General features: G+C 45.8%; 3 protein-coding genes across 6 annotated transcripts; 2 read left to right on the plus strand and 1 right to left on the minus strand.

Moving 5' to 3' along the window:
- The first annotated feature begins 494 nt into the window (after positions 1-494).
- LOC134021729 (kelch domain-containing protein 10-like) lies at positions 495-7,444 on the plus strand. Of its 2 annotated transcripts, XM_062462832.1 has the most exons (10): positions 496-741; positions 1,335-1,427; positions 2,843-3,064; positions 3,151-3,305; positions 3,594-3,742; positions 4,163-4,247; positions 5,001-5,067; positions 5,151-5,198; positions 5,308-5,447; positions 5,586-7,444. In XM_062462832.1, the coding sequence occupies exons 1-10, from the start codon at positions 648-650 to the stop codon at positions 5,793-5,795; spliced, it is 1,263 nt and encodes a 420-aa protein (XP_062318816.1). In that variant the 5' UTR covers positions 496-647; the 3' UTR covers positions 5,796-7,444. The 2 variants fall into 2 exon arrangements, with proteins under 2 accessions (XP_062318818.1, XP_062318816.1); XM_062462834.1 differs by lacking the exon at positions 1,335-1,427 and having other exon boundaries at positions 495-741.
- On the minus strand, positions 7,442-15,025 carry LOC134021728 (uncharacterized). The gene is made up of 20 exons (XM_062462831.1): positions 14,661-15,025; positions 13,785-13,931; positions 13,569-13,675; positions 13,346-13,454; positions 12,796-12,912; positions 12,562-12,623; positions 11,819-11,968; positions 11,121-11,312; positions 10,957-11,050; positions 10,736-10,877; positions 10,441-10,624; positions 10,134-10,233; positions 9,822-9,940; positions 9,591-9,628; positions 9,390-9,502; positions 9,106-9,254; positions 8,883-8,977; positions 8,450-8,528; positions 8,140-8,248; positions 7,442-7,889 (listed from the first exon to the last, which is right to left on the minus strand). The coding sequence occupies exons 1-20, from the start codon at positions 14,737-14,739 to the stop codon at positions 7,816-7,818; spliced, it is 2,259 nt and encodes a 752-aa protein (XP_062318815.1). The 5' UTR covers positions 14,740-15,025; the 3' UTR covers positions 7,442-7,815.
- A 754-nt stretch (positions 15,026-15,779) lies between these two features.
- Positions 15,780-24,016, plus strand: tesmin (testis expressed metallothionein like protein). 3 transcript variants are annotated; one of them, XM_062460746.1, is made up of 10 exons: positions 15,780-16,517; positions 16,677-16,832; positions 17,567-17,732; positions 18,065-18,249; positions 18,443-18,522; positions 18,672-18,743; positions 19,184-19,286; positions 21,098-21,235; positions 23,085-23,218; positions 23,426-24,016. In XM_062460746.1, exons 1-10 carry the CDS (start codon positions 16,080-16,082, stop codon positions 23,607-23,609), a joined length of 1,656 nt encoding a protein of 551 aa, XP_062316730.1. In that variant the 5' UTR covers positions 15,780-16,079; the 3' UTR covers positions 23,610-24,016. The 3 variants fall into 3 exon arrangements, with proteins under 3 accessions (XP_062316730.1, XP_062316731.1, XP_062316732.1); XM_062460747.1 differs by having other exon boundaries at positions 16,704-16,832; XM_062460748.1 differs by having other exon boundaries at positions 16,377-16,517; positions 16,730-16,832.
- Positions 24,017-24,344: the final 328 nt, after the last annotated feature.

Here is a 24,344-nt window from a genome sequence, read left to right on the forward strand (position 1 = left end):
TTTCACAGTCATACGTTGTTGATAGTTTTTTGTAATTTGGATTTCACTTCAGCCTGTCAAGACAACTCAGTCCAATTCAGACGATTGATCTGCTTGTTTTTCATCATGTGTCTATCCTGCCAACTTCACCCACATTTCCAGATTAGTATATCAGCAGGTTTCACTGAGCAACAAAATGAATCTGGAGTAAAGGTTGACTATGATCATGCAGCGCCACGAGGGATTTTAAAACTACTTATTTCGTTTTAATGCTATATGGGGCATTGGTCTCGTTATTAGGAATGGCTTGAATCAAGTCATGTTATGCGATCTTTGGTGTTCTTTCAAGAATCACGAATGCACATAGCCTTCTTATAGCAATATGATTACATGTCTGTTCAAAATGAGCAGAGAAAAGTTGAGTTTTAAAATAATTTGTTTGAACTATTGTCATGGTCTGCTATGCTCAACTCCATTTCTAAACCGTTTCAGATACACGTGACTCTTGAACGCACCCTCAAATCCTCTGATTGGTTTAGCAGCCCAGCTCAGCTGGTTTCCTCTTGCATGTGTGCTGGTGTTTTGTTATTTTGGTCCTTGCGGGCTTCGTTTACCAATACATTTCAAATACACTTTTAGTAGACTCCCCATACCATTTCAATAACAAAATGTCCCCTGCGGAAGATGCAGAAAATAATTGCGGCTTGAATCAGCTCATTAAATTTGAGAAGCTTTCGGGGAGGCCTTGTATCAGAGATTCAGGTTTGTAGATAAAACGAGTCAACTGAATTTAACTGACCCACTTGGTTAGAAACAGGAGTGCTTAAAAAATGTAAAATAGGACGATTTTCAATTGTAGCTGACACATTTACGTTCTACGTAGGATGATGGGTTTTAGGGAGGTATTCAAACTTAATAGGCCTGCTAGCGACTTGCTACGGAAGCCAGTTTATTTCGTCGCATTGCCTGTAGTATTGGGTTCTTATTGTATGCTATTAATTAAAGCTTGGGCAATCATGCCAAATTCAAAATATGTTCACTTTTAAGTTAAAGTTCGATAGCTTGTAACGTCTGAATTGAAATCTTAATTAAGTTTGTTTTGTTTGTCTGCACTCAGCTCGGTAGCTACGTAAGTGCACATTTTATATTTGAATCTTGAACGCTGCTCTTGTGGTGATGCTCATGGTCGTGTTGAAAGATGTGTCTGACCTGTAGTGCATGTCAGGTCCGTCAACACACAGATTAGTTTGCACGTTGGTTTTGAGGCAAGTACTACGTTTTATTGTAGACAAAATGGGTTATGTTTGGTGTGCCTGTGTTGGTGTCTGACTCGTCATGAATTGGCTGCCTGACAGGCACAAAGAAGAGAGTGCGATGGCTTCAGGCCCGGAGGATCTTCTCCCATTCCTGTCCCAACCTCCGCATCCCCAACAGGTTTCTGAGAGAAGGTGGGTATGGAGGAGCCCCCAGGCCGTTCCCCCACAGACCACTGAACTCTCCTCCACTCAACCCAGAGCCCTTCTCCCTCCTTCTCTCAACCTCATGGACTTCTCCAGCCATCCCTATCTCAAGTATTAGACGTCTCTCTTATACTTTTTTCTGTTCATGACTTGAGGATGTCTCCTCCTCCTTCTCCTTCTTCCTACCTTTGCTCTCTGAGACTCTTTGGGTTTTTTTGCTCCCCTTTTCCTCTTCTCCACTACAGGATGTCCACCACGTCTTTTTTCTCTCATCCTTTAAACTGGTTTCTACTCTTTCTTTTCTTCTGCCTCCTTTCAGGGTGTGTGATGTTCCCCCTTCCTGCATGTCTGTTTGGGGTTTCTATGGGTCTGTCTGTGGTCTTTGCTGTTAACTGTAGGAGCCTGACCCTTGTTCTATTTGTGGTAACTATTCACTCATAAATTGTTCATATTGCTGTATATGTGAGGATTGTGTTTCATGTTCATTTGCCATATATCTTGGCTTGTGTTAATTTAACTGTTTCAAAGCTCCCTTGATGTTTTGTGTGCGAGGTCAGTGTATGTTATGACTATTTAGGAAAGATCCAATAACCCCTTTTACACTGACTGTTAAAGCCGTGAATGCGGCGCTTTTATGCTGCCTCACAGTTCTGTGTTAAAGGTAGACACGGATTTGGGAGGGTCATTGTTCTGCCAGCAGCGGAGGTAGTCATAGAACCGAATCTCATCTGTGTAAAAGGGACATCCGGCATGGTGGGACTGCACATGCTAGCAACTACACTGACGTCACATCTCCAATTCCTGAATGTCGGCATGCTATCGTAAAGCACGCATGGGGCAGCATTATGCTGGCATAAAGTTCTTCTTAACGGCGACATTGCAGGATCTCTGTGTAAAAAGACCCATGGTTCCTGACTAGGGCAGTCATGGTTCCTGACTAGGATTAGGGGTAGGGCAGGAACCTGAACACGACTACAGAAAGAAGGTTCTGGGTCGCTGTTTGGTGCTCAGCTGTGAAAGTGTCTTTTCGTGTTATATCTGTAAACTTCTCAAAAAGAAGCAACGTTTCCCAGGGGAAATAACCATGTTGGTTAGGGCACAGTCCTGGTCTCTTAATATGAAGAACAGATTAAGTTTTACATTGATGGATTGTACATTTCAAGTACCTGCCTTATGACTTCAGAGCACTTGGTCATCCATCCTTCAGTTTGACAGTGATCAGGTTAGAAGAGCAGGAATGTTCCAAAAGCAAGAAACGCCTTGTTGTTTCTCTAGGCCTGAGCTAATACACAAACACACACAGTCATTGGTCAATACACTTGACAAATAACCTGCTGCTAGATATCTGATTTGTGATCTGCAACCCCTAAACCAGCTTGTTCCCCAACCACCCCTCCCCCCAGGTCATGCGGCCCCGCCAGCCCGTAGTGGACACCGCTGTGTAGCCGACAGCGCCAACCTCTATGTATTCGGTGGCTACAACCCAGACTTCGACGAGGCCGGGGGGTCGGAGAATGAAGACTACCCGCTGTTCAGGGAGCTGTGGCGCTTCCACTTTGCCACTGCGACCTGGCAGCAGGTCCGCACAGAAGGCTACACGCCCACAGAGCTGGCATCCATGTCAGGTGAGGTGTGCTAACCTGGAGAGGACTTGGTGTATCCAAAGGTCTCAGACTCTGACCAGAAGGCCATCGTGTGTCTTCACCTCTAGCTGTGCTGCATGGCAACAACCTGCTGGTGTTTGGCGGCACGGGTATCCCGTTTGGTGAGAACAATGGCAACGACGTCCATGTGTGCAACGTCCAGTACAAGCGCTGGAACCTGCTCAACTGCAGGGGCAAGAAGCCCAACAGAATCTATGGCCAGGTAAAGGACCACCCCCCAAACCAGATTCTATAGTGCTCACTTGGACTCTATAGACAGTGCCCTCTGTAATGTTTGGGACAAAGATGTAATTTCTCATGTTGAAACCAACATTTATGAAAATTCCCTTTACTAAAACCTGAGTGTGCTTTAACTACTTGTCAGTTGTATGATTACAAATGTAAAACTGAAGAGTAGAGATTTAAAAACATGTCTCAATTATTATGGAGAGCACTGTATGCACAGCAATGTAAACATTTTCCTATCCCTACCATCTTCCCCTGTTGACAGGCTATGGTCATCATCAACGGCTACCTGTATGTGTTCGGAGGTACCACAGGATACGTGTACAGTACTGACCTGCACAGGCTGGACCTCACCACCAGGGAATGGACCCACCTCCATCCCGACAACGCCCCCACAGACCTGCCTGAGGAGAGGTCAGCCCAGCCCCCACCACCCAGCTCCCCCTCCTGCCCTCTCCAGCCCAGCCTCCACCACCCAGGTCCTCCTCCTGCCCTCCCCAGCCCAGCGCCCACCACCCAGCTCCTCCTCCTGCCCTCTCCAGCCCAGCCCCCACCACCCAGCTCCCCCTCCTGCCCTCTCCAGCCCAGCCCCCACCACCCAGGTCCTCCTCCTGCCCTCTCCAGCCCAGCCTCCACCACCCAGCTCCTCCTCCTGCCCTCTCCAGCCCAGCCCCCACCACCCAGCTCCTCCTCCTGCCCTCTCCAGCCCAGCCCCCACCACCCAGCTCCTCCTCCTGCCCTCTCCAGCCCAGCCTCCACCACCCAGCTCCTCCTCCTGCCCTCCCCAGGGCGCGAGAGACCCAGATGCATGTAACCCTGTGTCTGTCTTTCCAGGTACCGACATGAGCTGGCTCATGACAGCCAGAGGATCTACATCCTGGGGGGAGGAACTTCCTGGACGTCCTGTAGACTAGACAAGGTGGGGCCTTGGTCTTCCTGTAGACTAGACAAGGTGGGGCCTTGGTCTTCCTGTAGACTAGACAAGGTGGGGCCTTGGTCTTCCTGTAGACTAGACAAGGTGGGGCCTTGGTCTTCCTGTAGACTAGACAAGGTGGGGCCTTGGTCTTCCTGTAGACTAGACAAGGTGGGGCCTTGGTCTTCCTGTAGACTAGACAAGGTGGGGCCTTGGTCTTCCTGTAGACTAGACAAGGTGGGGCCTTGGTCTTCCTGTAGACTAGACAAGGTGGGGCCTTGGTCTTCCTGTAGACTAGACAAGGTGGGGCCTTGGTCTTCCTGTAGACTAGACAAGGTGGGGCCTTGGTCTTCCTGTAGACTAGACAAGGTGGGGCCTTGGTCTTTCTGTAGACTAGACAAGGTGGGGCCTTGGTCTTCCTGTAGACTAGACAAGGTGGGGCCTTGGTCTTCCTGTAGACTAGACAAGGTGGGGCCTTGGTCTTCCTGTAGACTAGACAAGGTGGGGCCTTGGTCTTCCTGTTCATCCTTTTAGGTTTCACATTTTTTACAAGTACAGTTACATTGGAACTCTTGGTCCTGATTCTTCTGTTTCCTAGCGGTCTATAAGCCCTATATAACCCAAACCCTATATGGATCCTAATCTTAATTTTGACATAAAAGGGTGATATGTGATCTAATGTAGCTTTCTGAGCAGACTTCTCCTATGGTAGTCTGCTGAAACCCCTTACGCACCTGTGGCTCCACTATTCCTCTGTAGATTCATGCCTACAACCTGGAGACCAACTACTGGGAGGAGATTGTCACCAAGCCTCACAAAACAATAGGTGTGTCCTTATGTTTCAAAGTCTGAGCCATGGAGAGAGCGTTGGGTGTAGAGGCTGTGTTGACATGTGGTTGTTGTTGCCAGGTTACCCTGCAGCCCGACGCTGTCACAGCTGTGTACAGGTGAAGGATGGTAAGATCTACACACACACACACCTCACCTCCTGTAAACACCCCACCTCCTCTAAAACACCTTTCCTGCTGTACACACACCTCTCTCTCTCCCCTCCCCCTCTCCCCAGAGGTGTTTATATGTGGAGGTTACAATGGGGAGCTGATTCTGGCTGACCTGTGGAAGATCAGCCTGCTCACCTTCCAGTGGACTAGACTGCCTGCTGTGATGCCTGAGCCAGCATACTTCCACTGCGCTGCTGTCACTCCGGTCAGTGCACACACACACACAAATATACCATAAAGTTAATGCGCACGCATGTATATACCTTTAATTGCCCATGTCATCTCAGACAAAAGAGAGCTGGTACAACTTCTCATACTCCAACTTGTCTTTCACCCCCACCAGGCGGGCTGCATGTATGTCCATGGAGGGGTGGTAAACAAGGTGGACAACCGAAGGACTGGCTCTCTGTATAAGGTGTGGCTGGTGGTGCCCAGTCTGCTGGAACTGACCTGGGAGAGGCTGCTGAAGACCTGGCCCCGCCTGGCCCACCTCTCCTCTCTGCAGCTCCTCAGCCTGGGCTTTACACACTCACTTATCCAGCGCCTCAAATAAAGCCCCCGCTTGGGGTCAGACAAGGACCAGAGGTCAGGGGTGGGACGGACCAGCGAACCCCATCAGTGGTTCACCAATAGCTACACAGACCACGTTGCCAACAAACTAATAGAAGCCTGTGCTATTGGGAGGTCCAAGAGTGGACTGAGGAAGTGGACATGGACTAATGGGCTGGTCTTCCTCCAAACTCTTTTAAAGCTTTTAGAAAATATTGTGTACTTTTTTATTCAATTTTTGAGTGTCTTTTGGCGGGTGCTGCTCCCTCCTTAATATTTGGAATAGTCACCCAATGCTGTCTATTTTGTGTATAGTTTTTAGTTTTTCTAAAGGCATTTCCACTCCACACTTTACTCAGTGCTGTTTTAAATCTTGTTAGTGTACACACACACACACACACACACGAAAACAGGCAAAAGTTTGATAACTGGGGTTCGATATTTATTTGATATCTTGGATGGTCTTTAAGTACTGGGGTTGCAGTCTCTCTGGACTAGGACATGTTATTGGCTTTCTGACATGTTATTGTTCTCCTCCTTGCATAACATTGGTCGAGCCTGTTAGAAACGGCTACAGGCAGTCCAGAAGGCTGCTGTGTCCACTGTCACAAACTCACAGGTGAAACGGATGCAAAAAAAATTCAGCTTCCAAGAGAAGATTGATTTAGCTGTCATTTTGGACTCATGTTGGTCATAGTTGTCAGGTAGGGCAGAGATGGGGCGGGGCTAGGGCTGAGCTGGGGTTAAGTAAGACCGTGGGAAATCCCTTGATTCTAACCAGAGCCTTTTGTGAATCACTGTGAATCCTGTAGTGCCTGGTGTGTCTCCAGTCTGTTAGTCACAATCTCAAAATAATGCCAATTCCTCCAGTGCCTTCTTCAGAATTGAATATCATGTTTTTAAATCATGTACGTTTTCTTTCCTTAATTTGACTACCTTGTTTCAGTGAAAGATAATGACTGAGGCATGCAAACCATGATGGTGTACATGTGCATGTAACCTTTTGTATTTGCAAATATGAGCCATTAAGCCTTAATCTGTGTAATTTATTCTCCAATTCAGTTCACTGGTATTTGGTCCAAGCAGTCAGTACATCTTCTATGAAAAGGGGTATGGCTATCTGAACTTGTGAGTTGTTGCTGTTCACCCTTGCCATGAAATTGGACCCAGTGACAGAATGCTATTTATTTCAATGACATGTATTGACTTCTGTTTATTTGACCTTATTCTCTATAAAATGTCCCCATCCTACCATAACAACCATCAGGCTGTTCTCTGGTACCGACATAATGACCAGTGGCCTTCCAACTGTAGTTTGACGGCAACATTGCAGCTGGTCAAATTTGACTGGGGGCTGTTATGGGGGTTACCCACCTAGTGATGTCATAATGCTACTGGGGGGGTTACACTTCAAGGGGGTTAGTTGATCCCGGTTACACTGCTGGTGAAGTCAAAATGTGGCAGGTGGTTTGTTGGAGCCTGACTCACTAACGCAGGCCTGTTAACTCTGCTGGGCTATGTATGGAAGCTCTGGATACCCCTGTTAGTATATCTGCATGATGTCACTATTCAAATGACTCCCACTGTGGAACTTGAACATGTACTTTTTGTTGTTAATTTGCCATTTAATGTTCAATAAACAGTTTGAAGTTATTTAGTCAATTCTTTGTTTATTGTTTACGAGCTAAACCTCAAAGGTTCAGCTTAAACTCTTAAACTTATAAAAACCATCTTCTAAAAGAAAAATATATAATTGTAGTTGGGCTTTTAAGAATCCTAATTTCTCAAGTGAAAAGGTCAAGAGCATGAGATTTGAGTTGACCTTTCACCCCCTTATTAGATGCTAGTACATTACTGGGACATAAGGAGGACACAGGTTCTTAACACTAATCTGTAAAGGTAATCAATGCTATGATCAAGACAATTCCCTGTCAAAAATAAAATCAGGTCCTGTTTAGCTAAGGGTTAGCTAACCCTAACCCTACTTACTAACTTTATCGTAAATGCCGCCTTTCTGACGGTCGTCAGCATCCGGCAGGGGATGGAGCAAAGAAGTAAAGAGCCAGCAGGATCAGGTAGACAACCACCAGAGCTGTGCCTGGAAGGAAACACCACCATTAACACACACAGACATTCACAAGCTTCACCCCATACATGAATAGATGCACACAACGTCTTGCCTTCTTTGCTGTATTTCAGAGGTGAGTACTGAGCAGCATGCTGACAGCTGGCTGCGTTCAGAAGGGTTAACCCAGCAGACAGGGGGTTTCCCCCTCCACCAGATGGCAGAGATCTAGGGTTAGGGTTTAGGTCTAGCTCTACTATATCAGGTCCTACTTGTTATTTACCCTGAAGGTAGTCAGACTTCCCGTCCATGAAGATGTAGTTGACCATGATCACAGCGAAGATGCTGGCCCCGAGGTGGAGATCACTGAAGACGAGCACAAAGCCCACATCCTGTCACCATAGAGAGGAAATACTGTCCATTAATGTGCTGCTTTTATCTTGCTTTAAAATATTTAAATCCAGCAAGTATCCAATGTTATTAAGATCTCCATAATTGGCCCAGTTCTGACCCGGGGGGTAGGAGGGCTTGTATAACTGGTCCATTTTGAGTTGATGACAAAGATGTGGTAGGAGAAAGAGGAAGACCCTTACATAAAAGACGTTGAAGAGGACTAGCAGAGGGATCTGCAACATGCACACCTGGACAGCGATGCAGCTCCCCACTTCCACACTGGAAGAACACACAAGGACTCAGTTACTAACCCTAACCCTGTTACTAGTTATTCTAACTATACCTGACACATACCTGGGTTACGGTTGAGACTATACATTATAGATTATGACTCTATATTTTATTCTTATAACTATATATAAAGCATAAGGAGGATATTCAAAATCATTAATGGTATCTACAGAAGGATATACAAGATAGTAGAATATACAGGAGATATAGGGGGATTTACAGGATCTACAAGAAGACCTCCAGGATCCACAGGAAGATCTGATATAGAATCTATGGGAGGATCTACAACAGGATCTACTGGGAAATCTAAAGTATGATCTACAGGGAACCTATGGAATTTACCTCAGACTGATGTTGTTTTGCAAGGAAAACTGTATTCCATTAACAATCTCTGGGATCTCAGGTACCATGGCCAGGATGGTCACACCTATGAAGTACTGGGCACATGGACATGACATTAGCACATGGACATGACATAATAACAGCACTGCGATAGGCAGGTGTATGTTGACGCATGTATATATGCTTGAAACTCATATTGGTGTGTGTGTGTGTGTGTGTGTACCTGGGAGATATTAGGTTGGCTCAGTATGGGCTGGATGTGCTCTGTTAGAAGGTCAGCACAGGCAGACATCAGGAGGGTGGCCACAATAAGGATGAAGAAGGACCGCCAGCGGGACCAGTGCACCACTGCCCCCTGGTGGCTGGACACAGCTAAAACAGACAACATGATGGAACAACTCAAGAAACACTCAAAACATACTTGATTTTTGTGGCAGATATATGGTTGCACATTAGTATTCATGATGAGGGTTGACTTTGCGCATGTGGTGTGTGCCCCCCTCTTACACTGTCCCTCGTCAACATGAATATCATAAATGTAGGAATGTGTCTTCAGAGTGAAGATGAGGCCGATAATGTAGGCAGCAGGCAGAAGGACAGAGACTGAGTATACCAGCGGCCTGCAATGAGAACACAAAACACACACACAGATTGATCACACTATGGATTGACTGTGTACAAACCTCTGTTCTCAGCTGTCAGACTTACTCAATGTGGTTGTGGAACAGTGTGTCGTTGTTCTCACTCTGAATAAAACAAAAATAAAATGGAAACATAAGAACGAAAGGCATGCAGTATATGTGTGTTGTACACTACTTTGCTGCTCTGTGATGTGTGTATGGTGAGGGCTGGTAGGGGTGTGTTGTGTGTGTGTGATGAGATTGGGGTGGAGGTTTGGCGTGTGTGTGTTAGTGCTACAGGCACGTTAGCGTTGCCCACCAGGTCGTAGTGGCAGTTACGGCAGACAAAGGGTCCGCTGATGTTTCCCGTGGCATTAGTGCAGCCCTCACACAGCAGGTGTCCATACGCCTTGGAGAACAATGTGGGGGCAAACACGCCTGGGGGGGGGGGGAGGGGGGGGCAGCAGGGAGGTCAGGAGGTCACAACAGGATAGAGAAGAGGGGCAGGAAGGGTGAGCTAGTGTTTTGTGGTGGTTTTGCAGCAGTGTTGGTGTGGGGTTGGGGTTGTGTTTATCTAGATTTGTGGTAGTGTCGGGCTAGTATTGGGGCCACTGGTCCATAGTCACCTCACCTCCCACAGAGATAAAGAGCAGGGCAGAGCTCACGCCAGCAGAGCGACTGTTGAACCTCTGCTCTGGGTGCTTCAGACCTCCTATGATCATGCAGATGCCCTGGGAGAGACAGCCACCAGATTAGTCCTCTAACAGACAACCGTGAACAAATCAAATGCACCACAAATACAGATTCCTTGAGAGAGACTGAGCACTGCCACCCCAACGACCATGAGACACATAGATATAGTTTCACCAGGAACAACTGAGAACATTTCATCATTGATCTCTGTAATTGCCCCAGGCTTGTGTGTGCGTCCAACTCACAGGAAGGAAGAGGATGCAGCCCAGCAAGGTTCCAGTCAGGGCAGCCTTCACCATCTCCTGCAGGCAGGTGTTCCCCTCCCTGTGGCCACGGAGCAGGGCAGTGATATAGAAGGTCATCTCCGTGATGGACCCAAAGGTGGCGTTTACCAACGCGCCCACAGCAAAGTTACTCTGGGCTGAGATACTGCAAACACGGCATCACTGCACTATTTGAATGGCCAACGGGATTGTTGTGATTGGATGCTTTTTAAATGTTTTCACGCAATTAATACACAGTGTCTTTGAGTGAACTCACCTGGCAATGCCCATCCCAATGTAGTAAGACAGTGGGATGATGGAGCAGATGGTCGTAGCAAACTTGGCCTCGGAGCTGGCGAACTGGTTGTCCTTGTCAACATAGCCAATCACCAGGGCAACAATCACCAGAGGAAGGAGGTCTGGGTGGCAGTTTAAGGATTTGACTTCATCAAAATGGCCACGGTTACACACACACACACTTTGGGGATTAAAGGATACTGGCAGCAAACACATTAATTCCATCCACGGTGTACTTGTAATAGTACCAGTTGACAGCATGGTAACAGCACAGGAGCGCCCGCCTGGTCGGATGCTGAACACAGAGGACTCGTTAGCATGCTCGCCTCACCTTCAGTGTTGACCTTTCACTTTAGTCTGCTCACCTTCCTCGGGGAGCAGCTGGAGACAGCGATGGCCTCCGGGGGCATGAGGAGGATGACACGCAGGGTGCGGGCATTCATCTTGGCCACAGGGATGGTGAAGACCAGGGCCCAGGCCAGGACGCAGGCCAGACTGTGGGCCAGGGCCAGAATAGGGTATGCCAGCAGCAGCCACGCATAGGTGCTTGCACGTAGCTACATGTTACACACATGACATGAATTTACAGGTGTGTCGTATAATTAACAAATATTTTGCCTTCATATAACAGTTCTACAAGCGCTATTAATTAGTTAACAAAGCGACTGTAATTTTTGGATTATTTAATCATTTATGTGGCTCAACACAAAATTGTTCTGCAACTCCACTGGACTGTTTCCAAGAAACACAAACTTTGTATTGATAGATAACGGTCATTAATGTAAGCGGAGTGACACACGTAAGTTAAAAGTCCCAGTGCTGCTTTTGTAAAATATCTTCTTGGCCTCTTGTCCAATCAAATTACTTGGTCAGACTGTTGTATAATGTACAGTACCTTATGTTCTATCAGTACTAGGTTTTCTCTATTTATATATTTTAACAGATATTTATAGGACAAGCATGATGCAAACTCATGTCAACAAGTAACTTTTCAACAAGTAACCCACAATGTGTTGCATCAGAATGACATACCCCTAGTATCCAACTGAGTGGCAGTTCTTACCCAATACGGCCTGGGCAGGTCTGTAGGGGTCGGGTCTGCGCAGGGCCCCTCTGTGGGTGTGGGCAGGAGAATGGGGGAGCTGTCCTTGTTTTCCTCCACCTCCACTGGGACATCCTCACATTCTGGGAACCTCCCCACCCCACCTCCAACCTGGAGCAGGAGAGAGAGAGAGGTGGAGTTTGGCACCTACTTTAATCCCAACCCGGAACGGAACACAACCCAGTGCATCAGTGCATATCAATACTGGATAACTGAAATGCCTTTTTCTTGATCTATATAACATAAAGACAAAATGCTTGTTGGGGCATTAAGACATTCTTTGGCTGTTTGTTGAAAAGACTTGTTGCGATAAAAGGAAGTACAGACTTCTGCTTTCTGTCACAAAACTCTCAGTTCATGAGGAAATGAGAGTAGAGGCCTTCAACAAAGATCTAGCTATGTTTGACTTTGAAAAAAGATCAATGGTAATAGGAGACAGGAGAGGCCAGGGTCAGTATAGATGCCTTAACCCTAATTGTAACAATAGACAGGAGATTTGGAGGAAAACAGGCAAAGAGAAAACGGAGAGAGAGAGACAGATGAGAGAGAGACAGATAAAAGGAAACAGACAGTGAGAGAGAGGAAGGACAGGTAGAAAGAAATAGACAGATGGTTGTGGTGGTGGGGGGTGGGGGGAGGAGATCTGAGACAGCAAATCGTAGTACCTCCTGAATGAAGGGTGGGGAGTGGGGGGGGTAAGGTACCTCTTGAATGAACTTCCCAAAAGGCCACAGGAAGTAGCATGACAAATTCCAGCAGAGCTGACCTGTAATGAGAAGAAGGTGTGCTGCTGAATCACTGGAATCATCTTCCATCCAACATGGCCGCTATGGTAACACATAGAGGTATGTACTAAACGTGAAAGTGTGTCTTCCCTAGTGTGCCATCTTAGGTCCTCTAGGAAGTGAGTTTATCTAGTTCCACTGTCACAGTCATACCATAGGGCGCTCCAATGATGCTGATGAACATGAGGGTGCTGGCCACGAGGTAGGTCAGAGACAGCCACCAGCCAAACAGAAACACATACATCACATTTCCACAGGTAATCAATAACCCTTAATGGAGAAGGACAGAAAGAAAGAAAGAAAGAAAGAAAGAGGGAAAGTACAGAGGGAGACAGAGAGGAGTTACATGATTACGTAACAACTAAGCTACAAAGATGTACCATCTACTTTAACCCTTGTGTTATCTTCGGGTCATTCTGACCCATCAGTCATTGTGACCCACTGTCGTATTGCGACAAATTTACCTCATACAAAAACAAAGTGAAGCATTTTCTTTCAACTGTCGGGCTGTCTCAGACCCCCCACATTGCAATGGTTAAAAGAAAATTATTTGTATTTGTTTTTGTATTGGGTGAAATTGGGTAAACACAACGATGGTTCGTTGTGAACCTTTGGGTCATGTGACCCGAAGGCAGCACGAGGGTTAAAGCATGATTCATCTCACGTTGTCTTGATTTGGACTGTACAACTCTGACATCCTCACCTGTGTGTGGTTTAATGACGGTGAGCTCGGAGTACAGTTCTTTTACGACATCAGACCTGACTTCAAATGGTCGTTCTGTCACATGACTCTTCCACTTTCTGAAGCCAAACTGAGAACAAAATTACATGCACACGCAAAGCATGGACTGTAAAAAAACGGGACGATTATATTTTGGGTTTGGAAGAATGCAAGTCTGTTTGCTGCTCAGGACAGTCTCTCCTACCCTGTAGTTGTTGGCTAACTTGTTAGCTTCCACTTCATTCTCTGCTCTGAGGGTGGTTCGGCTGCTGACCTCCTCACACATGTCCTGAGAGGAGAGCTGGCCAGGTCCTGAGAGGCGACACACATCCACACACAGCAACGACATCAGGCGTTTAAAGGTGCACAGCTCAGGGAATGACCCAAGGAACTGCAGGTTAGAGGAGGCCTCTGTACTCACGTAGGTGTGTAGACCCCAGGCATTTGGAGGGGCAGAGTCCAGGGTGCACGGTGCAGGATGTCTCCACCAGGTCTGGGGTGTGGCTGGGCAGGCACTCACAGGGAGGCTCTTGTGGTGGGCCCTGGGGGTCACAGACCCAGAGGTGTGCTGAGAGATGTGAGAGACTGGTATGTAAAACATGTTTTAACTATTGTTACTATCTATGAGGGACTGTTACTATAGACCTGTTACTGTGGACATGTTATGTTATATTTAGGAAAGAGAAGTGTATGGCATGCCTGTGACACACAGAGACAGATGGCGGAGGGGGGGGGGGGGGGGTGGGCTGACCTACATGAACATAGAGACACATAATCATATTACGCTTCAGGATGCCGACCAGGATATATGGATGTGGGGTCTGGACTCCTGCAACACTGATAGTTTATACACTATATGTGTTTGAATCCTATTTCATGCATTAACTACTAAGTTGCTGCTGGGTGTGACATAAAAAATTAAGGCTCGACTGAGATCATGTCTGTACTCAGAAGTCTGAACTCAAAGATATAATGTCTGAACTCTAAACTGTCTCAACACCAGACATGTTTAATCGCATGACGGTGCGACTTCACCGCAGTCTCCAACTTAACGCCTCATCACAGAGTTACTTAGACAATAGGCTACATCAATTTATAGATGACAGCAGTTTGTAGAAGGTCGGGGCGCTATGACAGCAGTTTGTAGAAGGTCGGGGCGCTGTTAAGAGGTTACGGTTACTGACATATACCAGTGATTCCCCTGAGGAGACACCAACACCGTGTTTTCTGTTTACAAAGCAAGTAATTGTCTCAGTAGTGTTTTTATTTCGCCCATAGGCTACATCACGTGACTTACCCAGGCTGTCGGCTACTACTCTCCGTCTTCTACTTTCTGTGTCTGTCGAAAAACGTGTGTTGGAGGACGAGGTAGACATTTCTGTATCAGCGTATGTTATTTAGAGGGCACTATGCAAGTAAATCCCGTCGTCTACTGCCATCAGGTGCGTGTCCACTACAGCGACACAAATCGCTTGCCATCGCTTGCCTTCCCACAGTGCACCACGCTCAGACAGATGAATGCAGTTGTAGTTCTCTAAAGTCACTGTTGTAGTTCGTATAACATCATGGCAAAAGTGTGCAGACTTGGATTTACGTAAGCTACTCGCAATATGGCTCTGAGCTACACAGCCGGCTGTTCTCAAATCGATCTCACGGTACTTTGATGGATATGTCACAGTGACGTATTCATCAAAGTACCGTGAGAAGTCTAATCAGAATTCACTGCTTCAAGTCAACCGACTGCAGCCGGCTGCGGCGCTGCATGAAGTCGAACACACCTATTGATATCAAACACAACTTTTACACACATGATGCAATAAATCCCTTACGCTTGCTAGATGTAGCATGATCTATTATATCTATTTTATTTTATTCAGGTTGAAAGATTATTACATGTTACAGTATCATGTCACCGGGAACTCGGGGTAACCAGTCTTAACAGTACCGCCGATGGGGCTACAGCATAGATATATACAGTATAAAGGGCTACAGTAGCTAGCAAAGTTAGGCCTACGTTTTGTTACGAGACTGAATTTAAAAATACATAAACCCCACCAGGAGCACCAACAACATCGGCGACCCTGCACCATGCCTATTTTTTTTGTTAGAGCTAACATCTCTGTACGAATACAGAGACGTATCAAACAGGGTTGGGTATGTAGCCACACAGACGATCAGTTGTCGTTCATCTTGAAACTGAAAGCTAGAAATGTTTACCATGATCAACGGTTGCTACGTTACAAGAAACACAAAAACAAGCCATCGCTCGCGAAAATCGCTCCTTGACTGGCTCCATTGAAAATGAATGGCAAGCGTCGCTCGCATCGCGTCGCTGTCATGGACACGCTCCGTCACACGTTAAGCGCGAATCAGTGTGGGCGTGCACTAATAGTTCACCTCAGTTCATCGTCAACCTGTTAGCTAGCTAGCTCTATGTACTAGTACTAACCAGCTAGATATTATTATTTGAATGTAGCTAGGCTAGCTAACTAAAGTTTTGCTTAAGACATCACGTTAGACGAGTTAGACTAGATACAGTAGTGTAGCCACACAACATAGATCTACCGTATCTATGTTGATTACTCAAATTCAAATAAAACCGAGATTGAGGATCATCGGATAACTCCAGTTAAATTGGCTGTAAAAAATAGTAATGTGACATGATACATATGATTTAATTTAATATTTTTCAGTCGAGAGGATTATTGCTCCGAGAATGAGTTGCTTTAAAGAGCAAAACCACAGTACGAGTCGGTTGGAGAGCACAGGTGAATCTTCGGACTGCTACAGCCGCCATGCAGGCCGGGCCTACGAACCCAGCATCGATGGCCCGGGCGACCCCTCGGATTTAATCGATCCCGTTGTGTTGCCTCATCTTGTCGGCGGAGGTGATGGAGGGTGGCCTGGCCAAAGCAGGGTGGGGGAACACCCGTGCACCAACTACATATTCTACTGCTCTCTACCACCCCACCATGACCCCGAGGGGTCTCTCCCACAGCGACTTTCCCACCCAGTGTATCATTCACTGGGAACCCAGTCTGGACCGTACCCCTTACTCAACCCCATGCCCAGTCTGGCTAGCATCGCTCACCCCAGCTGCTCCCATTCGGGCTCCTGGGAAACGGAAGGGGCAGTGCTTTGCGATATGACCTCAGTAAGTGCAGTTAGTTAATACAGTATATCAGCTGTGTTTTCGTTTAAACGAAAAACTATAAACGGTATCACATGTTACAGATGTTTAAGAAGTGGATCCCCTATGTGTTGTGTTCATGAGTCATTAGGCATTGCCTTTGAAACCTTTGCTCATTTTCAGTCATTTTTATTTATTACATTGGGCAAGGGCGAGTTATATGATGCCGTGGCCAGTATTTGTCCTGACAGTTTGGATGACCATGGCCGAGAGATCGTCCCCCAACCAGACAAGATGGCAGACGACATCTCTCACAACCACATGGACATCAGCCAGTCTGTAAGTGTCATACTGTAGAGGTGGTTTTCCAGATAGCATTCAGATAGATGATGACACATTCTCTTGGTATAATTGTAGATGCTTTGATTTGGGTAAATCGGAGGCTTTGTATAATTACACACATTATAATAATGTTTGTATGCTTTTAAAAATGTCTGCTCTTAATCTTTGTGTATGTAAGTAAACCTGATTCTAATTCAGAGTGCTAAACCTTCATGTGAAAATTAGTAAAACAGTTAGTGATGGCTGTAAATTAAGTTTCATGGATTGGTTATTCACTGTAAAAATAAAGAATGAATACAAATATAAAGATTGATAAAAGATCATCTTAAAATAAGATTAATAAAAAGTAATTGATGAAAACAGGTGTAACGACACAGTGTTGACTATGTGGAAACCAAAGTCAGTACAGTTTATTCACCATACTGCCATTTTCTGGATTTGTAGTCTCATCCATTTAGATGCCTCAGCAATTGTATTTATTTACACTCAAGTCACTAATTACAAGACATACACTATGACTGTGGTGTAGTAGTTGCTTGGATACAACTCTCTACTAAGTTACTAAAATGTGTTAAAACACCTGGTCTCAACTCTGTGGTGTTTACAGCGTGTCTACAATATAGTACTACTATACCACAGTCATGTCACAGTACAGTAGTCATGTCACAGTACAGTACTACTACACAACAGTGATTCGGATATTTTGAGATGGGTCCTACGTCTTTGTCTAGGTGGTGTGTAGTATGAATGGAGGAGGACAGGTGGTGCTGCTGAACAACTGTAGCCCAGGTCAGATGTTCCACTCCCTGGCACCAGCAGCAGGTCACCAGCCCAGCCCTGAGCCCTTCTATGAAAGCCCCACCTCCAGGCGACCCCTAGATCACTGCCTCTCTCTGGGTGAGAACTGCTCTGGAGATGATGCCAACTGAATATCTGATGAGAATATAGTTAAGTTCTGCAGTCTATTGTTATGTCCATGTAGCAATATTTCTTTAAAGTACAATAATATCTGTTGTTATATAAGTATATAGACCTATATTGAGCTGTTTGAATCTACCAGGAATGAATATGGTTGGCATACAAATGCAGACATATGCACTTTTTCACTTTGGATAAGCGTCTGCTAAATAAAATGTCAAATGCAATGGTTTTAAGTGAAACACCTAGATCCCTTTGTGAGGCATGTAGTGAATCCTCCCCTCTGGCTTTCATTTCTGTGTGGTCCTCAGACATGGGGGTCCGAGTAAGCTCCGGCCAGCTGGGGGCTGCCGTGCTGGGGCAGCCCCCTGCCCCAGGGGTGCCTTCCTATCTGGGCCTCCAGCCCTCGCCTGTGGGCACACACACACTACTGCCCCACGGGCAGATCAGCCCGGCCTACGGCTATGGCCACATGCCTGGTCACAATTACTCACAGGTCAGCCAACATCCTCTCAGTCCAGTCAGAGTACGCCATCACTGAGGATGTGTTAGTGGCCTGCTCTCAGCTGTCTACTGTACACACACACAACCAAGCATGGTGCTTGAAACCTGGGTTATTTTTCTTTTCTAATCTAAGACTTCTCTTCTACTTTTTTCCATTTCTCCTGTCTTCTCTCTTCCTCCTGCAGTACCACCAGGCCCTGTGCCCTCTGTACTCTGATGTCCAGCCTCTGGCCCCTGACTCCCAGCGTGTGGCTCCAGACCCACCGTAGGCCACACACATCTGAAGCTCTTCTCACAATTACACACACACATGCCACTAGAAACATTTGATTCAATTAATGAAAAAACGTTTTATTTTGTAATGAAGATGTGTTGATAGTTATCTGCTAACTTATCTTTCTGATCCGTCTCTAGAAGTCTTGAATTAGCGTGGGATTCCAAATCAAAGAAGCCTTGTAACTGTACCAAGTCTCAGTGTCTGAAACTGTGAGTCCTGGAGAATACAGGACCTCTCTTTTTCTGTCCTTTATATTCCGTATCGGTTATTTTGTTATTACAATAATATGTCCAGCAAGCCTTGCCATTCATCCTGTGTGGCCTGTGTACAGCATGGCTAAGCATCTGTCTTTGAAGGCAGGTCACACACTGTCCAGGGTCTTCATTTAGACACATCTCCACATATTAGTTCTTAACACTCCATATGAGCTGTGAATCTGTCTATTCCAGATACTGTGACTGCTGTCTATTCCAGATACTGTGACTGCTGTCTATTCCAGATACTGTGACTGCTGTCTATTCCAGATACTGTGACTGCTGTCTATTCCAGATACTGTGACTGCTGTCTATTCCAGATACTGTGACTGCTGTCTATTCCAGATACTGTGACTGCTGTCTATTCCAGATACTGTGACTGCTGTTTATTCCAGATACTGTGACTGCTTTGCCAACGGTGATGTGTGCAGCAACTGTAACTGTGTCAACTGTTTCAACAATGAAGATCATGAGTCTGAGAGATACAAGGCCATCAAGGTAGGCACCTGCCCCCATGAAAGCCTGAATCTCAGTCATGTGACATACTGTACAAATAGTGCATTTGGCAAGTCTGGAATTAACGGTCTGTATTTAGCAGACACAGTGCAAACATAACAGGTTATCAGTGAATACAAACATGCTGACTATCTCACCAGAAAATACGTAATTGTGAAGACCCACTTCAAATAAAAGGTTAGCAAAAGTTATTATGATTTATTTTTTATATCAGTATGTGTACAAGTGTTCCATTGTTAAATATGAGCTATTTTAAAATTCAAATTATATTACAAATATTTGTCAAAATACAGACAGCTAATATAGTCTCATTAAGGTTAGTAAAAAAAAAACTCAACTAAAAGACCAGGCAGGTTTTAGTTGTTTTCAGAATTGTGAAGGGACATAACACTTGTAGCTGGACGCAGATCAGGACATAACACCTGTAGCTGGACGCAGATCGGGACATAACACCTGTAGCTGGACGCAGATCAGGACATAACACCTGTAGCTGGACGCAGATCGGGACATAACACCTGTAGCTGGACGCAGATTGGGACATAACACCTGTAGCTGGACGCAGATCGGGACATAACACCTGTAGCTGGACGCAGATCGGGACATAACACCTGTAGCTGGACGCAGATCAGGACATAACACCTGTAGCTGGACGCAGATCGGGACATAACACCTGTAGCTGGACGCAGATCGGGACATAACACCTGTAGCTGGACGCAGATCGGGACATAACACCTGTAGCTGGACGCAGATCGGGACATAACACCTGTAGCTGGACGCAGATCGGGACATAACACCTGTAGCTGGACGCAGATCGGGACATAACACCTGTAGCTGGACGCAGATCAGGACATAACACCTGTAGCTGGACGCAGATCAGGACATAACACCTGTAGCTGGACGCAGATCAGGACATAACACCTGTAGCTGGACGGAGATCAGGACATAACACCTGTAGCTTGACGCAAATCAGGAAGCAGAAGTCCTGGGGATCCCTCTGTACGTCCCTGCTGTCCTCCCTGACTGACTCCCTGCTGTCCTGCCTGACTGACTCCCTGCTGTCCTGCCTGACTGACTCCCTGCTGTCCTGCCTGACTGACTCCCTGACACCTGAATTAACCAGGCAAACCTGTTATTGAGCTGATAGAGTGGTGTTCCATTGGTGAGCAGGTCACACAATTACTGGGTCTCCGTATCTCAGTGGACTGTCGACCAGCTTCATTCCCTGCTAGGGTATTTATTTAAGTGGAACTCTAAGAATAGTTTTGCTTTATTTGAAACCCTTGTTTTATTTATTTATTATTTATTTTTTATTATTTATTAAAAGATGTATGAAGGGTGAAAGATGAAAGATTTCTTTTGTGAGGGATCCACAAATAAAAACAAAGTGCTCCAAGTCAATCAAATGTATTTGGAGTTCAAATGCAATGAAGCAGGAGAGGTGAAAGCATGACCCTAACCCTAACAAGGCCTGAACTGTGTGTTTGTGATGCCACACAGTGAGAGAGGTGTGACAGATGTTAAACTGTGTGTGTTTGTGATGCCACAAAGTGAGAGAGGTGTGACAGATGTTAAACTGTGTGTGTTTGTGATGCCACAAAGTGAGAGAGGTGTGACAGATGTTAAACTGTGTGTGTTTGTGATGCCACACAGTGAGAGAGGTGTGACAGATGTTAAACTGTGTGTGTTTGTGATGCCACACAGTGAGAGAGGTGTGACAGATGTTAAACTGTGTGTGTTTGTGATGCCACACAGTGAGAGAGGTGTGACAGATGTTAAACTGTGTGTGTTTGAAGATCTGCCTGGACAGGAACCCAGAGGCGTTCAGGCCCAAGATTGGCCAGGGTAAATCAGGAGAGGTCAAAGGTCGTCACAACAAAGGCTGCAACTGTAAACGATCAGGCTGTTTGAAGAACTACTGCGAGTGCTATGAGGTACTGCAGCTCCTCATCATCAGGCCGTAGCCTGACCCTAACCCTTCCTGTAGACCTGACCATATGATGCCCTTCCTGTAGACCTGACCATATGATGCCCTTCCTGTAGACCTGACCATATGATGCCCTTCCTGTAGACCTGACCATATGATGCCCTTCCTGTAGACCTGACCATATGATGCCCTTCCTGTAGACCTGACCATATGATGCCCTTCCTGTAGACCTGACCATATGATGCCCTTCCTGTAGACCTGACCATATGATACCCTTCCTGTAGACCTGACCATATGATACCCTTCCTGTAGACCTGACCATATGATGCCCTTCCTGTAGACCTGACCATATGATGCCCTTCCTGTAGACCTGACCATATGATGCCCTTCCTGTAGACCTGACCATATGATGCCCTTCCTGTAGACCTGACCATATGATGCCCTTCCTGTAGACCTGACCATATGATGCCCTTCCTGTAGACCTGACCATATGATGCCCTTCCTGTAGACCTGACCATATGATGCCCTTCCTGTAGACCTGACCATATGATGCCCTTCCTGTAGACCTGACCATATGATGCCCTTCCTGTAGACCTGACCATATGATGCCCTTCCTGTAGACCTGACCATATGATGCCCTTCCTGTAGACCTGACCATATGATGCCCTTCCTGTAGACCTGACCATATGATGCCCTTCCTGTAGACCTGACCATATGATACCCTTCCTGTAGACCTGACCATATGATGCCTTTCCTGTAGACCTGACCATACTATATGATGCCCTTCCTGTAGACCTGACCATATGATGCCCTTCCTGTAGACCTGACCATATGATGCCCTTCCTGTAGACCTGACCATATGATGCCCTTCCTGTAGACCTGACCATATGATGCCCTTCCTGTAGACCTGACCATATGATGCCCTTCCTGTAGACCTGACCATATGATGCCCTTCCTGTAGACCTGACCATATGATGCCCTTCCTGTAGACCTGACCATATGATGCCCTTCCTGTAGACCTGACCATATGATGCCCTTCCTGTAGACCTGACCATATGATGCCCTTCCTGTAGACCTGACCATATGATGCCCTTCCTGTAGACCTGACCATATGATGCCCTTCCTGTAGACCTGACCATATGATGCCCTTCCTGTAGACCTGACCATATGATGCCCTTCCTGTAGACCTGACCATATGATGCCCTTCCTGTAGACCTGACCATATGATGCCCTTCCTGTAGACCTGACCATATGATGCCCTTCCTGTAGACCTGACCATATGATGCCCTTCCTGTAGACCTGACCATACCATATGATGCCCTTCCTGTAGACCTGACCATATGATGCCCTTCCTGTAGACCTGACCATACCATATGATGCCCTTCCTGTAGACCTGACCATATGATACCCTTCCTGTAGACCTGACCATATGATGCCCTTCCTGTAGACCTGACCATATGATGCCCTTCCTGTAGACCTGACCATATGATGCCCTTCCTGTAGACCTGACCATATGATGCCCTTCCTGTAGACCTGACCATATGATGCCCTTCCTGTAGACCTGACCATATGAGTGGAATATAGATCTGGCACAAGGATTACATGTGTGGATAGACGTGACAACGATTTCACAGGGAACTCTAAAAAATCCACTACATGAGTGCAATATAGCTGGTTAACTATCAACTCAACAGTGGATCAGAAAATACAAAACAGTAATTTGAAGGGTGAAGCTATTACAAGCTAACATGTCTCTGATGGGCTGGTCTGTTCAACACTACGTTCACACTTATCTGACTACCGAGAGGTACCAGAATGTGTCCTGACCCCTTGGTGACCCTTGATCCTCCACACAGGCCAAGATCATGTGCTCTTCGACCTGTAAGTGTGTGGGCTGCAGGAACTACGAGGACAGCCCAGCGAGACGGACTGTCGTCTGGGATAGTCCTGACACCACTTTCTACAAGAAGGCCAACTGCCAGAAAAACAAGTGAGCTACTGTACTGTTAGTTAAACCCGGTTGGAAGCAGAGTAGGGAAGAGTATTGCATGAAATATAGTGTGCTTTTACTACTACAGACACAATCAAACTCCAGCAAAACAACAATTGCTAATAGATGCGTTTTCTTGGCTGTGTGTGTGCTTGTGTGTGTTTGTATGTGATGTGTCTTTATATGTGTTTGTGTGTGTGTTGATAGATGTCCTCTGTCGTGCATCACGCTCCATGTTGTGGAAGCCACATGCGGCTGTTTGCTGGCCCAGGCTGAGGAGGCAGAGAAGGAGTTGTACTCTCTGACTCAAGCTGAAAGAATCATCCTGGAAGAGTTTGGCCAGTGTTTGACGCAAATAGTCCGCTCAATATTTAAATCCACCAGCTTGTAGGAGAAAACTGGATCAAAGACCACATGTGTGGCTGTCATAACTAATTCCTAAATGTTGCTTTTGCTTTAGATGTCCACTGTTTTGAATGCTTGTCCTTTTTTATTTTTTTAAAGCATTTGTAGATGGCAAAAAGATTTCTCAGAGAGTTTGTTATTTTGATTTTACACTTTTATAATTTATCTATTTATACATTTTAACGTATTCATTCACTCATTCACTGACCCAGAAAGAAGGGTGAACCGGGTGAATTTATGGCTATTTCAGATCTTCAGGTTAAGTCGTTCTTTGGTGTTGTCACTCCTGTTGCATCTGTATCAGCATGTGTTGATATGACGATATCATTAGTCGTTCTACCATTTACTTGTTCAAGTTCCTGTCCTGTTGTAAAAAGCTACAATAAAACATTTACAAATGTTTGACCTCTAACTGTTATCACTCTACTAAAGTCTTTAATTTCATGTTATACAGTGTAAACCAACTTTCATATAATATGTATACTGTATCCTGTTATTTAAAATCCTTTAATTTGACCAAGTCACAATTTTCTCACAATTAAGACATTGGTATAAAATTATTGGTATAACCAATCTACTACTAGATAGCTGGTTTATATTAGATAGCTGGTATTATATCTGGCTTATACAAACTGCTATTACTGCTAGCTAAAAAATATACAGACTGGTATTAGATAGCTGGTATAAACAAACTGGTATTAGATAGGTGGTTTAAACAAAA

The sequence above is a fragment of the Osmerus eperlanus genome, chromosome 5 (assembly GCF_963692335.1).
Source record: "Osmerus eperlanus chromosome 5, fOsmEpe2.1, whole genome shotgun sequence".
In the NCBI taxonomy this organism is placed as follows: domain Eukaryota; kingdom Metazoa; phylum Chordata; class Actinopteri; order Osmeriformes; family Osmeridae; genus Osmerus; species Osmerus eperlanus.

Bases quoted from the DNA above. Each gene is read 5' to 3' on its own strand.
- LOC134021729 (XM_062462832.1), top strand. From the start codon at position 648: ATGTCCCCTGCGGAAGATGCAGAAAATAATTGCGGCTTGAATCAGCTC. The intron at 5,068-5,150 runs GTGTGTCCTTAT...TGTTGTTGCCAG, and splicing joins CAAGCCTCACAAAACAATAG to GTTACCCTGCAGCCCGACGC. The intron at 5,199-5,307 runs GTAAGATCTACA...CCCTCTCCCCAG, and splicing joins CTGTGTACAGGTGAAGGATG to AGGTGTTTATATGTGGAGGT.
- tesmin (XM_062460746.1), top strand. From the start codon at position 16,080: ATGAGTTGCTTTAAAGAGCAAAACCACAGTACGAGTCGGTTGGAGAGC. The intron at 16,518-16,676 runs GTAAGTGCAGTT...GCTCATTTTCAG, and splicing joins TGCTTTGCGATATGACCTCA to TCATTTTTATTTATTACATT. The intron at 18,744-19,183 runs GTGAGTCCTGGA...TGTTTATTCCAG, and splicing joins AAGTCTCAGTGTCTGAAACT to ATACTGTGACTGCTTTGCCA.
- LOC134021728 (XM_062462831.1), bottom strand. From the start codon at position 14,739: ATGTCTACCTCGTCCTCCAACACACGTTTTTCGACAGACACAGAAAGT. The intron at 13,455-13,568 runs GTAGGAGAGACT...TTTTGTTCTCAG, and splicing joins AGTTAGCCAACAACTACAGG to TTTGGCTTCAGAAAGTGGAA. The intron at 8,529-8,882 runs GTAAATTCCATA...GTGTTCTTCCAG, and splicing joins CAAAACAACATCAGTCTGAG to TGTGGAAGTGGGGAGCTGCA.